The 15394-nt window shown below is 38.6% G+C and overlaps 1 protein-coding gene across 6 annotated transcripts in view; it reads left to right on the top strand.

Moving 5' to 3' along the window:
- The window catches only part of LOC113541039 (E3 ubiquitin-protein ligase TRIM39), a 64726-nt gene that overhangs the window by 1867 nt on the left and 47465 nt on the right, over positions 1 to 15394 (top strand). The window contains exons 2-9 of one of the 6 annotated variants that reach the window (XR_008300757.1): positions 54 to 643; positions 2462 to 2557; positions 2639 to 2872; positions 2955 to 3102; positions 4081 to 4107; positions 4234 to 4674; positions 5625 to 6416; positions 8583 to 8713. Coding sequence is in view for 4 of the 6 variants with exons in the window: in XM_053228073.1 (XP_053084048.1) it covers positions 56 to 643; positions 2462 to 2557; positions 2639 to 2872; positions 2955 to 3102; positions 4081 to 4107; positions 4234 to 4674; positions 5625 to 5878 (1788 nt within the window). In the remaining 2 variants the exon portion in view is untranslated. Of the gene's footprint in view, positions 1 to 53; positions 644 to 2461; positions 2558 to 2638; positions 2873 to 2954; positions 3103 to 4080; positions 4108 to 4233; positions 5171 to 5224; positions 5561 to 5624; positions 6991 to 8582; positions 8714 to 15394 lie in introns of those variants that run through there. The other 5 variants (XR_008300758.1, XM_053228073.1, XM_053228074.1 and 2 more) reach the window with 5 other exon arrangements.

Raw genomic sequence — 15394 nt, 5'->3', positions numbered from 1 at the left:
TGATTTTTCAGTAAGTGTGTGTGTGTGTGTGTGTGTGTGTGTGTGCGCTTTAGTCATGGCCTCCTCCAGCAGTCTGCTGTGTGAGGAGCAGCTCCAGTGCGCGATTTGTCTAGATGTGTTCACTGATCCAGTGTCTACTCCGTGTGGACACAACTTCTGCATGACCTGTCTCAAAGAATGCTGGGACAACAGTTCATACTGCCAGTGTCCAGTTTGTAAGCAGGATTTTGCTAAAAGGCCTGAGCTTCATGTGAATACGTTCATATCTGGACTAGCTGTTCAGTTCAGGAAGCTGGGTGAGGTGAAATCCAGCAACACGGCGGAGCAGCTCGGCTCTGCGGGTACAAAGGTGCTGTGTGATTGCTGCACAGGGGAAAAGCTCGAGGCTCTAAAGTCCTGTCTGGACTGTGGGGTTTCTTACTGTAACACTCATCTGATGCCTCATAGAACTGCAACTAAACTCAAGAAACACAAACTGATTGATGCTGTGGAGAAGCTGAAGGATTACATCTGCCAGAAACATGAGAGACCCCTGGAGCTGTTCTGTAGAGATGACCGGATGTGTGTGTGTCAGTTCTGCACCGAGGGAGATCACAAAACCCACCGCACTGTCCCAATAGAGGAGGAGAGTCAAGCAAAGAAGGTGAGAGACATCGAGACATGATACATAATGAAAATATTGCCACAGATTTTTTACAGGTCTTGAATCTGACTGCTCAGAAGGTGTTGATTCATCTTCTAAAACTCCGGCTGCAAGGATTATACTAATTCATGTTTTCTAATACAATATCGTTTCTATGGTAACAACTCATTCACAGAGACTTGTGTGGCAGACATTCCATATAATCTAAGACTAATAATAAAAGGATTAAATCTTTATTTAACAAAGAAAAAAGTATAATCATTGATATGGTGATGTTTTCTGTGAGGACATGTTTATTTAGCATTTTTAAAAGTAGTCCCAAGCATCAGCGCTTTGTAACAGACAGAAGTAAAGCTGTAACTTGAGGTTTTCCACCACAGGAATATATTCAGGACTGAGTGCTTTGCAGTTTCCTGGTAACATGACAATACGCAATTTTTTTCTTATTAACGTAGAGAAATAGATGAGAGGCGGGTGAGGGAATGAGTGAGGCAAACTCATGTTGTGTAAGAGGAATAAAACAATACAGGATGTGCTGTTACAGGAAAATCAAAACATTAGGCGGTAATAGTAACTCTGCTTTGTGACCTACATAACACGTATACAATATATATCATAGAATTCATTAAATGTTTTTTTTAAAATAATCTTTTCTGTGATTAAGGGTTTCAATTTTCCAAATTTAGTACGTGCCAGAAAAAATGGCTAACTGTGTATCTTACATTTCTAAATCTACCTCCAAACTGTATAGCTTATAATTATCTAATTAATCAATTTTGTGTCATCGGATTCTGCCATACAACAGTTCATTACTGTGAGGAGGCTGTGAGTGTTTGGGTGTGTGTCATTTTCAGTCTTGCTAAACTGGATGTGAAATAACCACAAGTGTGCTACAGTCATAAAACACATGACAGCCTACAGCTAAAAATGATGTTTTTTTGACTTATCATTTCCACAATACATACATTTCCTTGTTAGCTGACTCATATCCAAGCCACTGCTGTATTTTATCCCATAAAAATGTGTGATTTTGACTGGCAAATGAACATGAATCATAAATCCTGTCGCTTTCACGAAAGCTTTCATAGAGTCATAGAGGCGGCTCAGTTCCATCACAAGGTACAGTTATTAAATTCAAAAACAAAAACTATGTACCCAAAAAAAAGATCAGGATGTTTTAGGTGGGTAATACTAATGGACACAAGTAATACAAACACTACCTGAAATGCATTCATTCAAAATAAAGTCCAAAAATTAAAACAAAAAAAATCATGTCTGCCTTACAGGGCTGCTATAGAGTACAAGGCTCAACAAGTGTGTTGTAATGGGAGCACCCCAAATGAAAGTGGGGGTGCCAATACTTTACAGGCCATTGAAAGAGAGGGACGTTTGAGTGCTTTGTCAGAAAATGTTGAAATACAACGAAAGTACACAAAGTCACTACTTCAGTATAGTACATTGCACTACATACATTCTACAATACTATATACTGTATTTAGTGAATAGAAAAACCTTTTGTTATGTGTGAATCAAAGATAAGAAATATAAAATTAAGCGAAATATTGGTACAAAATACTGTGGGTAAATAAACCTCTAGTTGTATACATTTAAAAAGAAATGTTTTTCTAATCATTATATTAGTTATATATTATTATATTATATTTCATTATAATTATTATAATTTTTAAGAATTTTTAGGATTAACACATCAGTGTGGCTGGTAAATTAATGAATTTGTTTTACTTATTTATTTATTTCAATCTGGAGTTTGTGGGTGGATGTTAATGTAAATCATTGTGTATAATATATTTATTGTAGTCTCAGCCAGGGATGATGCAGTCAGAAGTTCAGCAGATCATCCAGGATCGAATGAGGAAGATTCAGGAAATCAAACACTCTGTAAAACTCCATAATGTGAGTTTCAACTTGTTAAATAAGTTTATTCTTTGCTTTATGACAAGGATGCATAAATGAATAGGTTTTGTCTTCTCTTAGAGAAACATAGAGAAGGAGAAAGTAGACAGTATGAAGGTGTTTGATGATCTGATTCGCTGTGTTGAGAGGAACCAGGCTGAGCTGCTCAAGATGATGAAGGAAAAGCAGAGAGCAGCAGAGTGGCAGGCTGAAGAGCTCATTAAAGAGCTGGAGGAGGAAATCACTGAGCTAAAGAGGAGAAACACTGAGCTGGAGCAGCTCTCACACACTGACGATCATCTCCACTTCCTGCAGGTCAGAGTCCCTCTGTTTCTCAGAGGTAATGGTGCACTTGGCATGACAGCACTCATTTCTCTTCTCTCCTGCTGTACTGTAGATGTACTCATCCATCTGCAGCCCTAAACACACCAGAAACTGGACTGACATCAGGTTTATCCCTGAGATGAGTGAGGAAACTCTGATGAGAGCTCTGTCTGAGCTTCAGGAACATCTCAATAAGGAAATGGAGAAACTTTCTGAAATTAGTAAGTCCTTTTAATGATTAGTAAGAAGGTTAGGCAGTGATTTTTGCAGTATAGAGGAAAAAATAGCACTTGTACGTCCTAATTCAAGGAATGTCTACTTGGTATAAAGTGATGTTGGACAACTCCATAATTATTGGCACCTTTCTTGAAAATGAGCAAAATTGAACAGGACCTGTAAAGAGTGATATTTTGAGTTTATGGGGATGTACCATTTCAGTATTTTTCTCAAACATCAAAAGGTTTCTTAAGGCTGGGTACAGTTGCTGTGAATCCTGAATCCTCCATGCAGAACTCCTTTATATTCTTATGCTTGTGCATGTGGACTGCCCTCTTCAATTCAGACCAAGTTTTCAATATCTTCAATGTCTATTGCAAAACACTAATTTTGTGTCCTGCAACCATTTTTGGATAGATTTACAACATCTTGTTGAAAGATAATGTCCCCATATATCTATGGCCAAGACCTTTAAGCCAAAATATCCGGGTACTTAGAAGAATTTATAACCCAATCAATTTTCACAAGAGTGCCTTGACTGCAAGCCACAAAACAGCCCACCTCTATATTTCAGAGTGGGTTTGGGGGCTTTTCCTTGTATGCAGTCCTCATTTTTTCACCTAGCATGCTACTGATGTTGTGCACAAAAAAGTCAGACTTTGGTCTCATCTGACCAAAACAAATGATTTGAATTGTGATCTTTGGGCTTTGTTTTTGCCCCCATTACCATTATTCTCACAGTGCATCAGTAAGGTATCCAAGAAACCATGAATCATTGTGTGCATGAATTTTGGTCATACTCTTGAAGGGTGCCAATACTTCAATAGACAGTACTTTCCTGTTTCCTGCTGTTTTGTTTTTTAAATAAAATAACCAGTTATTGCTTATTAGGATGTATCTCTTTTACAATACAGTTTAGTCTTTACTTAAGCAAAATATAAGATCTAATACCAAAACTATGTCCATTTTTCTTTTCCAAACAGAACTGAAGAAAATTCAGCAATACGCAGGTGTGTATGTGTGTGTGTGTGTGTGTGTGTGTGTGCGCACTCACTGATCACATGACTAAATAAATATATCTTCATTATCACATGCTGTATAAATCTTAAAATGGGTTTAAATTGTTACGCTTTCAGTGGAAGTGACTCTGGATCCCGATACGGTTCACCCTTACCTCATTTTGTCTGAAGATAGAAAACAAGTGACATGTGGAGACTGTGTGCAGAATTACCCTGATAACCCTCAGAGGTTCAATCGCTGTCCCTGTGTGCTGGGGAAGGAAGGATTCTCCTCAGGGAGATCTTACTATGAGGTACAGGTCAGAGGGAAGACCATGTGGGATTTAGGAGTCGCCCGAGAGTCCATTATCAGGAAGGGAAAGATTACAGCCTGCCCTGAGAATGGATACTGGTCTGTGTGTCTGAGGCGTGAGACTGATTATAAGGCTTGTGAGACTCCCTGGATTTCACTCTCTTTGAAACAGAAGCCTGAAAAGATCGGGGTGTTTGTGGATTACGAGGAGGGCCTCGTCTCCTTCTATGATGTAAAGACTAAGACTTGTATCTACTCTTTCGCTGGTCAGTCTTTCTCTGAGAAACTCTATCCATATTTTAGCCCCTGTCTCAGTGATAAGGGTCATAATTCAGCACCTCTGATTATCAAACCTGTTAAACAGTCTGCATGAAATTCGCTTCCTAAAGACACTAACTTTACACCAATTGATACACTCTGATGTTAACAAATTATTACTGAGACTCAAGAGATACTGTATTTTTCAATGTTATGGAATTGCTGTTTGTCAGTCTGAAGTAAATCTAAAAGTAAGTGTAAGTGACTTCATCCTGAGAAGGGTTGACTCTGTCTTGCAGTAATGGTCTACAATTATATAAAACTGCTTTTTAAAAAGAAAAACTTTTGACACATCTGTAATTAACGTCATTTAAACTGTAGCTTAATGTAATGCTTAGTGCGTTATGGCAGACTACACCAACTCACTTTCTACACATTAACATGAATATGAATATGTAACAAAAATGGAAAACATCAGTGAATAAATAAATAAAATGAAATGCTCATTTTCAGTTTTTCCTTTTTGTTTCCTGCTGTTCCGTGTGAGTGGTTTTGCAGACTAGAAGTTTTGAAGAGAGGGCAACTCAATCAAGCATGCTCATGCTCATTTGAATATTAGGTCACTCCTGGTAAGACTTGGTATCGTATAGTTTTTTTTTACATTCAAGGAAAATCTGAAAATGAGGCCAAAAATGTTGAGACACAAATGTAAAACAAAAACTCAGATCATGAGCATAAAACACTGCTTCCCATCCCATGTTCCTACATTATCATTAACAAAAATAGTTAAATAGCATATGGTAAGCTATTGTGAGAAAATAATCACCTCAATTGTTTTCATCACTCTTGTTAAATGTGATATAAATATTTTCTAATTTCTTTCCATTCTGCTTTTCTGTTGATTTTGCCTGACTGCACAAGAGACCCACATTACATCCATACCGCTTATCCTACACAGGGTCGCGAGGGAGCCTGGAGCATATTCCGGGGGACTCAGGGCACACGGCAGGGCACAATCACGCACACACTCACACACCATGGACAATTTGGAAAGGCCAATCAGCCTACAATGAACATCTTTGGACTGGGCAAACCAGGAAACCAGAGTACCCCCAAACCACAGGGAGAACATGCAAACTCCGTGCACAAAGGGCGGAGGTAGGATTCGAACCTCCAACCCCGGAGGTACAAGGCAACAGTGCTAACCATTAAGCCTCACTCCCACATTAAATTTCAACATTATTGAATTATAATTTTGTTTCTTCATTACATTTTCCTTCACCCAGAAATTGTGTGGGATGCAACTTTTGCATTCAACTGCAATTATACAACTGATTTATGATGCACACTTTAAGCCCAAAAGATGGCTGACATACTTTGTCTGTTCTGAATTCAGCTATTGTTGCTCCACTATATTGTATGTGTACTGTTGCTGCTGAGCATGTTTGGAATTTCTCCTTCAGGCCTAGTGGAAGGGCGAGAGCGGTCTCTGGAGTCTTGCCCTCCTCTAGTCCTCCCCTTTGAAATCTCCCTTGCAGTGGCTTCCCAAGATAGTGCAGACATGAAAGGGAATAAGCGATGTACAGCACTCTTCAAAGCCTGAACTCTGGGGGAAGACAGCAGGCCTCGCAGGCAGTTAGCGACTCCCTGCTGCTAAAGAGAGGCCTGTGAAATGAGCTGACAGTCAACAACACATTTTTTTATCCAGTTTACAGCTGCAAAGAATGAGAACTATAAAAGCTGATCTGAGGTTCGTCTAAACCAATATATATTGCACAATTCTGCATGTAGTGCCATTTTATAGTCAGAAAACCATTCATAAGAATATACAGTGCACCCACAAAGCACTGCAAAATGTTAGTGTCCTACATAGTACCAGCAATGCCTTTTGGCATTTACAGAGAATATGGACTAGGGCACTTTTGGATATGCACACATTTATGCACACACATATATCTTAAGTTTGCTTCTTTAATAGTGGAGCTACAAGGCTAACATACAATTCTGCCCTCAAACGTTGGGATATAATCAAGTCTATCTGAGTGTGTTAACCCTTCTGGAAAAATCCAGCTGAGTTTGACCAGCTGAGCAGCTGCTGAAACACAGGCTGAGCTGGTCAAACTGGTGGAGCTAGTAAATTATTTTCCAGCTTAGTCTTTTGCTTGACTAAACTGATCAATAAAGGTTTGAAAATTTCTAATTGCTTTATTGTAGTATTATTTTCTTACATTGTCTGCAGTGTAGCATGAGTAGCTGTAATACCAGAAACTCTATCCAATTACCAGAATACTTGCTGGCAAAGATGGTCTACCAGCCTGACCAGCTCGACCTGCGTTTTGGCAGCTAGCTGGTCAGACTAAGCTTTTTTCAGCAGAGTTATGATTTAGCGCCATGACATTTGTGCAGTGTTAGCTATAATTTCCCCTTACTTGTTAGCCAGTAGCTCCAATGCAAAACTAAATAAACTTCAATCACCAGACATTTTGGCTGATTGATTGATTGATCGATTTGGTGTAAGGGGATTTTTTTTTTTTTTTTTTTTTTGCTTGTTTGTTTTTCCCTTAATCTTGTATAATTATTGTATGAAACAGTGTAATTCACTTTTATCATAAAACTAATTATGAAATGTACTAAAAGTGTGTCAACCCTGCTGGAAAAAAAAAAAAAAGAATAGAAACCATCACAGAAATTCTAATATTTTCCACTACAAATCCCATTACAAACCATCAGCTGTTAACCATTAAAACCAAATGGTTTCCATTATATAGTAGGAAGTATTAAGGACATAGGTCCTTAATGGTATCCACTAGACGTAACATGCCACCAACAGAAGGCAACAAATTACCAGTAGAGACCCACAGGGACCATTACAGTTTCCATTAAAACCAATACAATTCCCATTATAACCATTTAATCCATTACAAATTCTGTGAGGGTCTCTATTGTTTTTTTCACCAGGGAAGGAACATGGAGGATGGGGACAACCGAAGTTGGACCAAGTATAATTCCAACACAACCCAGTAAAAACATAGCATGAGACAGTGTGGAAGTGGATATACAACCTATTCCTCTTGTTGAAACAACATAGTCATATGGTTTAAAATAAAGTTCACAGCATATAAAAGGTGTGATTGTGTGATTTCTTAGTAAGGGCCTGCAAGGCGTCAGAAGTGCCAGAAAAACTCAATTATAATATCGTATAACTAATATTATTATATATATCGTTGAACTTTAACTTTGTTGGCTACACAGTGCTAACATTTGTTTTCCTGCTATTTTTTCACTGGGGTCACGCACGCGACGGGCGGAAATGAGGCCATTCTGTGTCGTTTGTCGTTCGCTATATCATTAAGTGTTGCGATTCATAGTGTGGAGAAGTCATTGTTTTCTATTCTATATAACATATTTGTATAGAGAGGAAAGTTGTTGTAATATTATATTTATCTTATACAGTGAGCAAAAAGAAATATGAAGTTAATTTTTCCTGCGCTAGCTATAAGCAACCAATAGGTGGCGACAGGACGCCATTTTGTAACCACCTCAGCAACGGAAACACAGTAAACAAAGGAGATGGTTAAAATGGTAAATTTGTTTAAAAAAAAAAAAAAAAAAAGTGTGTGTGCAGGGGTGAAAGGGTATTTGGTGGTCTCTCTTACTGTCGTATACTCTTTAATTTAATTTCATGTCATTTAAACAAACCTTTTTTTTTTTTGCTAGTTAAATGTTGATTTTGTTCCCAGAAGCGTACATTTTAAATTGATGCCTGTTATGCCTGACTTATAAATGCTGAATCCTATGCTTCTTAAAGCTAATTGTTTCTTTACAGCTTAAATTTCTAACACAGAAAAGTTTCTAAAAATGCTAACTTTTATACTTTCTCTTTATACTTTCTTTTTTATACTTTTCATGTTTTCAGAGCTGGACAGACTGCAGAGTGAGTAAATTGGGCCAACAGCTCGCCTGGCACATGGCACATATGACATGCTGTCCAAAAGGTGGTCACATTTGGTACTGGGTCACTACCACAGCCTGGAGTGGGAAATTGAGGTCAGTGAGTAACTCAGTCTGTATTAGTCATGAACCCCGTTTCTGAGACACATCACACTCGTTATTTAATGTTCATTTATACACTGTTGCCTTTTGTATCACCCTTACCTTTTTATATTGGCTGAGTAACTCATAAAAGCAACTTTGTGTAAGTTGCTTTAGATGAAACCTTCAGGTACATGAATACATTGTATTACTATATGATAATCACAAGTCTACACATAACCCTAAACTTATCCTCAGTATTGAAAGAAAATTTAAACTATAAGCTTTCTTCATAAGACGGCATGGTGGTGCAGAGGGGAACTTTGCCACCTCACAGCTCCAGGCCCTCCGGATCGATACCAGTTCCCGCTTCCCCCGTCAATAACTTATCAGTAGGTAGACTTAAATTACCCCTAAGTGCCAACGTGTGTTTGCCTAGTGCCCTGTGTGTCCCAATAAGGGTGTATGCAGTGCTAATATCCAATCAATCAATGCTAATATCCAATGCACGAATACAAACAGATGCTGTCCAGAAACATCCTATGCACACCATGGCAACAGTATGTATCACGTCACTGAATTGATCCCTTTTCATTTTCCACCAAGCTCATCATAATGGTGGCTTTTCACTTTATCGATACACACATATCTGTGTGACAATGCCCACCTGATTTTTTTCCACTCAGATCACTGCTTAAGGACCGAACAGTCTCTTTATGGCAGGTCAGGATTTGACCTCATAACCATCTGGCACATACCAGCACCACCTCTGCCTGTATAACTACATCCACTTGCACTCAGACTCAGTCCCCTTTTTGAGTTACTCAGTCAGAAACAATCCAAACAAGAGCCACACACGCATACCAAACACAGCGCCAAGCCTCCCATTCTTCTGCTTCTTGGCTGCCTCTGTGAATTCTTCAGCCAGAATGCATTTACAGCATGAACGATTCAGATTCTTCACATTCCTTCCTCTGTTCTTTTCCTTTTCTGTCCGAAGTTTCAATTCAGTCTCAAGTCAGTAGAGCTTTGCTGTATCAGTTACAGTACTGACAAAGCCTAAATGCTAAGTGTTTAAAGTAGAACAAGGGTTATATAATGTAACACAATAACACTGTAATCACTTTGTCATTATCTCATCATGTTTCTCACGCAGCAAATAAAGTACACTAAAGTAGGCACAGTGTTTACTCTTCTGGCTGTGTATGGAGGTGTAAGAAGGTCAGAAGCACGTAGGGGGCCTGATATTTAGGGATGATGGAGGAAGGGGGAACAGAGTGTGAATCAGATCTGAGTCACAGGGTCTGTTGACTCACTGTTCACTGCGTGTGTACGGATAAAACATCAGCAGTGTGTAATACGACACGGCAAAGAAGCTTGAGGCTTCTCGTCGGATCTGTTGTGAGCTGTTGAGAAGTTTAATAATGAAGCTGAATCACTGTTTTTAAATGGCATTTCATACGTACATCATGTCCCGCTGATGTTATTGGTGTCACTACCACGAATAGTGATGTTGTCAAATGAGATCAGACAAGTACATTATCGCGATGATGATAACTTTAACTGTAATAGATGACTAATATCGTTGCGTCATTTAAAGACGCTCATGTTGCAAAGTGCATAGTGAGCACAGGAGTGTGGGTGAGGATGATGATGGTGGCAGTGATAACTGAAGAGGTTAGGGCACTTGTAGAGGAATGTGAGCTTCTGCTGAAGGACGGACAGGAAGTTGTATAACTCAGACTGGATCAGATATATCAACAATCTCATGCGTAATCAGCCGTTCATCTTAAGAATAATATACAATATTACAGTACAGTAATAAGAAATAAGGAAGTAACATCATGTTATGAACAGTGTTTCCTTAAAACATCATATACAGACCAGTGTTTCCTTGAAATGCTATATTTGGACAAGTGCTTCCTTGAAACATCATATTATGACTATTGCTTTCTGAAAACACAGTAAGAAAAGTGCTGAGGGAAATTCTTAACTGGATTTCACAAAGGATATAGTGTAAGTTTAGGAGAGATTTATTTAAAAGGTTCTTTAGCGCTGTCTTAGCTGTCTTAATGTAGTTGCTCTGTCATACATGGAAATTTTTCACTACTGTACAAACAAATGCTTTGCTGAGTGAGCTGCGTTGTGTTTAATACAGGCTTTAGAAATTGTTTGTTTGAAAGACAGGTTTATAATATTCTTGGTAAGAGGGTTTGGTCATTCTGGGAAGCTTGTGTTTGAACAATCAGTGCTGTTCAGTATGATAAGCTCCACCCCAATGTTTCCTGGTCCATACTCTGGAACAAGAAATAAAATTAGTCCTGGTTCCTCTGGTGGAAACACCCAAAGTCCCTAAAAATCCTCCTTAGTATCTAAAGGTGGAAATGTCTACCTTAAGTTTCTGAGTTATTGGAAAACATTCTTGGTTCTTGATAGGTTCTTGTGGTGGAAACATGCCTAAAGTTTCTGAGTTTGTAAAATTGTTCACAGTTCCTGAATGGTTCCTATGGTGTAGGTGTGTCTGAAGATCTTTCTTGGTTCCTGAAAAGGTTTTCAAAAAGTTTCCGAGGTTCTAAAAAACTTACCGCAATTCCTGAAAAGGAAAAAGCTTTGGGTTATTGGGTTTGTAAAAATGTTTGCCTAAAATGCCTAACGTGACTAAAAAAACTTAGGGTTATTTGGAGGAAATACTCATATCTTGAGTTCTGAAAAACATCTTGTGCTTGTGAAAAGGTTCCTGTAATGAAAATGTGCCTAACATTCTTCAAAACATTCCTGAGGTGGAGACAGAAAAGCCCTAAAGTTTTTTGTAGAATGTTCTCAATTCCTGAAAAGTTTCCTGTGCCTGAAGTTGTTGGGTTCCTAAAAACATTGTTGGTTCCTGAGGTATAAACATTCTTGAGTTCCTGAAAAACTACCTTGGTTCTTGAAAAGGTTTCTGTGTTGGAAATGCACACGTTCTTGAGTTCCTGAAAACCAACAAAATGACAAAAGTTCCTGAGTTCCTGAAAAAAGAAAAGTTCCTGAAAAGGTTCCTCTGGTGGATATAAACCTATTTGTTAGTTTCTGGAAAACATCCATTAAGGAAAAAGGTTTTCAGGGTGGACAGCAAAAGTTCCTGAGCTCCTGCAAAACTGTTTTGTTTCCTGAAAACAGTGTTGCAATGAAAAATGCCTAAAGTTCCTGAATTCCTAAAAGACTTACTGCTTCCTGAAATATTCATGTGGTGGAGACATGCCTAAAGTTCTTGTGGAACATCCTCGGGTCTTGAAAAGGTTCCTGGGGTGGAAACGCACTTACTGCTGATTGAATTGGTCTTTGCCTCACTTGTAAGTGGCTCTGGATAAACATAATAATGTGATAATATTTTATTTATTGTTTGTAGCACTTTTCTCACAATCCGGTTTATGTGAAGTGATAAAGCAGGATTAATTTTAGGTTTCACGAGTGTTTCTAAGCACACAGTGTCCAAGTAAAATAAGTGAGTGTGTATGATGATCAGTGTGTGTAACAGTTTTGCGTTCCGCAAAGAGCAGTACTTTCTCTTGTTGGTGTGTGCGTGTCTGTGTTGTGCTCACTCCCCTCTTGTCCTCTGCTGGGAACAGGAATATCAGGTTTCCTGTGTGTGTGTGTGTCTGTGTGTGTGTGCATGCGTGCACACAGTGCGTACTTGCTGCTTCCTCTGTGTTCTCTTGCTGTCAGCATGGAGCAGAACCGTGTCAAAGCAACGTGATTCACTGGCCCCTCTCCCCCTGTGTCTGTGTGTGAGAGTGTGTGAGTGGATGTGTATTACGATCCTCACATGGGTACTGTGGCTAGACTTTGTCTCTGGACGTCTGGGTGGAGTGCTGTATTTTGGTTATCGATTAACAGCACAAGTTTCACACGTACAAACGAGAGTTGCAGAAACAATCATCGACAGCCGTCTGAGCCAATTACAGCAATCAGACAGGACACTATTACTGAAGTGAGGTGTGTATTATTATGTACTTCACTGAATGTTCATTATTCAGATAGTGAACAATAAAAAAGCCATGTTCAGAGCCTACTTTGAATGACCACTGAGTGGTTACATAATGACCAAGTGTAAATATCGGGTATGTAGGTCATGATTCTGGGACCATGACAAGAAATGACCTTACCTAGAATTTGCATTTCATTTCTGCAGCACGCTAATGATTAGAATTATAATTATGATTATTTTGCTCAATACTGAATTCATAATTATAGTTTTACTGGGCCTTATTTTAATTTTCTTTTTTTCCCTCATTTTCTACCACCACTACTACTACTACTACTAACAACAACAACAACAATAATAATAATACTTGTATAGGATTTCTGAGTCCAAAATTTTAAAATACATTAAAAAAAATAAATCAAAGAAAATTAATGCAAAAAATCTGCAATCATTAATAATTAACTATTAGTGCATGAAGATGTTCTTTACACATTAATTAATTAATTAATTGAGTTTGTCACAATTTGAAAATTGATGTACAGAAAACAACACATTTTTAAAACTCAAACAGACATAAAAATAAACATGGTGTATAATATACAGTATACAATCAAGCTCATGATATACTACATTGTATTTTTTAGTGAGAGAGTTTGGCCCACCAATATAACAATAGATTATGTTTAATTAATTTAAAAGTCTAAAAATGATCATGATAGTAACATGATTGTGCAGCCCCCTTTTTAATTTACTTATTTGTAATAATGTTTATCAGTTAAATGTTATTAGTATGTTAAGAGACACTGGAACTTTTTAAAGCTTACACTCTCTGTATGCTGTATAACACTGTCATATACCATCTTTAGTTTGTTCTGACTGAGCGGCTGTTTTGAGTTTTGCGAGTCACGTTTTCCCTCCATTTCTTAGAAAATGGAGGAGTGTTTAGGCGGCGCATTCCAGTGGGCGAGCTCTTTGAGAAGACAGGGCCAGAGTGCAAAGTTCATCACTCTCCTGGGCCCCTGACCCCCAAAGAGAGAGAGAGAGAGAGAGAGGTGGAGGGAGAGGGAAAGAGTGAGAGAAAGAAAGAGAGACATGGAAGGAGAGAGTGAGAGAAACAGAGAGAGACGTGGAGGGAGACAGTGAGAGAAACAGAGAGAGACGTGGAGGGAGAGAGTGAGAGAAACAGAGAGAGACGTGGAGGGAGAGAGTGAGAGAGACAGATACAGAGACAGACTTGAAGGGAGAGAGAGATAGTGACTGTGAAGGCCATAGCATATGATTTACATCATCTTCATCCTCATCAATTCACCATCAATTCTGTGGGCCCACATGCATGATGGATGGGGGCGGAGTCAACATGGAAGCGATTAGAATAGAAATACTTCATCGTATAATAAAGATGATCAGTCAGAAGAACGTTGTACTGATTGCAGTGATACTTCACTGTAAGAGTACACATGGAAAAAAAACACGGCAGCAAAAATTGTGATACAATATAATGCAACATGTTCTGAAACTTCTAACACAGTGTAACTGATTTGGGTTTTGTTCTCTAACGAATAGATTTTAAAGATAGCATGATGCCACTTTTTCTTTTCCGATATTGAAACCATTACTGAAACCTTGAGTATCAGCAGATCCTGATACCCATCTGATGAAAAAGGTTTCTTTAAAACTACTAAGGTTTAACATCACTTTCAACTGAAGCATGTTGCGTAAAAATACAAGGAATCGCTAATAAATATGAACATGTTTTTCAGAAGTGCCTAAAATATTTGATTCATTAAAATGATGCAGTGAATCTGACTTGTAAATTTAAAAACTTCCGGTTTTTCCTTCTTCACTTAAAAACTGCAGCATGTTTGAGAACCCACTCACCGAAAACCTCAGCAATACCATGGATGATTTTATTTTGCTCTTTCCGATCCCTTTTCTTTATCTTGAATTATGTTTGTTTTTTCTTCCTCTTGCAGTAGAGCAGAAATTTAGGAGCTGAATCATCGAAACAAATCACTCATACTCCTACTGTTTTTATCTGCTCTTTTTTTTTTTGCATAGCTACCACACTGAGCAGCTTTCAGCTCTGCAAACTGCAAATGTTATCTGTATTATCGGGTATTTGTCTGCATATTTGGTCTTGTGATAGGATTAGGTGAAAGGGCCGCAGACTGGCAGCTGATAGCGTCTCCACTGCAGGCATTTTTCCCCCTGCTGTGTGTGTCTGTGTGTGTGTCTGTGTGTGTGTGTGTGTGAGTGCGTTAAACTCCGGTCCATACACATTCATGCTAATTCACAAACATGATCATTTCTTATCTTTAACCCTGAACAGTGACGTCTTCACAGTGCCCGAAAGCCTCCACTACAAACGTACTCGTTTTTAAACACATTTTAAGAACGTCCCTACATCCGATAGCAGTCAAAACCTGTATTAACTCACCTTTTTGACACTTTCTTTAATCTGTGTATATATATCGAGTGTTTTTGTTACTCTGTAGTTATTCAGTCTGCTTTTGTTCTTTTAGCATTAGTTACAAAATCCTATCTGAGCATGCACACACAGGAGCAAGGAAAGAGCTGCGATAAGATCTGATCAGTGTGTGATGTTGTGTGTAGATTGCCTTTCCTCAGTGCCATGTGCTCTGTAGATAAACAGGCTCATTTCCCAGACGCGAGGATCAGTGCCATCCTGAAGGGGGCAGCGTGAGACGTCCCTCATTGAGACTCCCTGTATGATA

The sequence above is a fragment of the Pangasianodon hypophthalmus genome, chromosome 22, assembly GCF_027358585.1.
Source record: "Pangasianodon hypophthalmus isolate fPanHyp1 chromosome 22, fPanHyp1.pri, whole genome shotgun sequence".
Classification (NCBI taxonomy): Eukaryota; Metazoa; Chordata; class Actinopteri; order Siluriformes; family Pangasiidae; genus Pangasianodon; species Pangasianodon hypophthalmus.
Note: the sequence above shows the minus strand (reverse complement) of the source record. Positions and strands in the feature narration are given on the sequence as shown.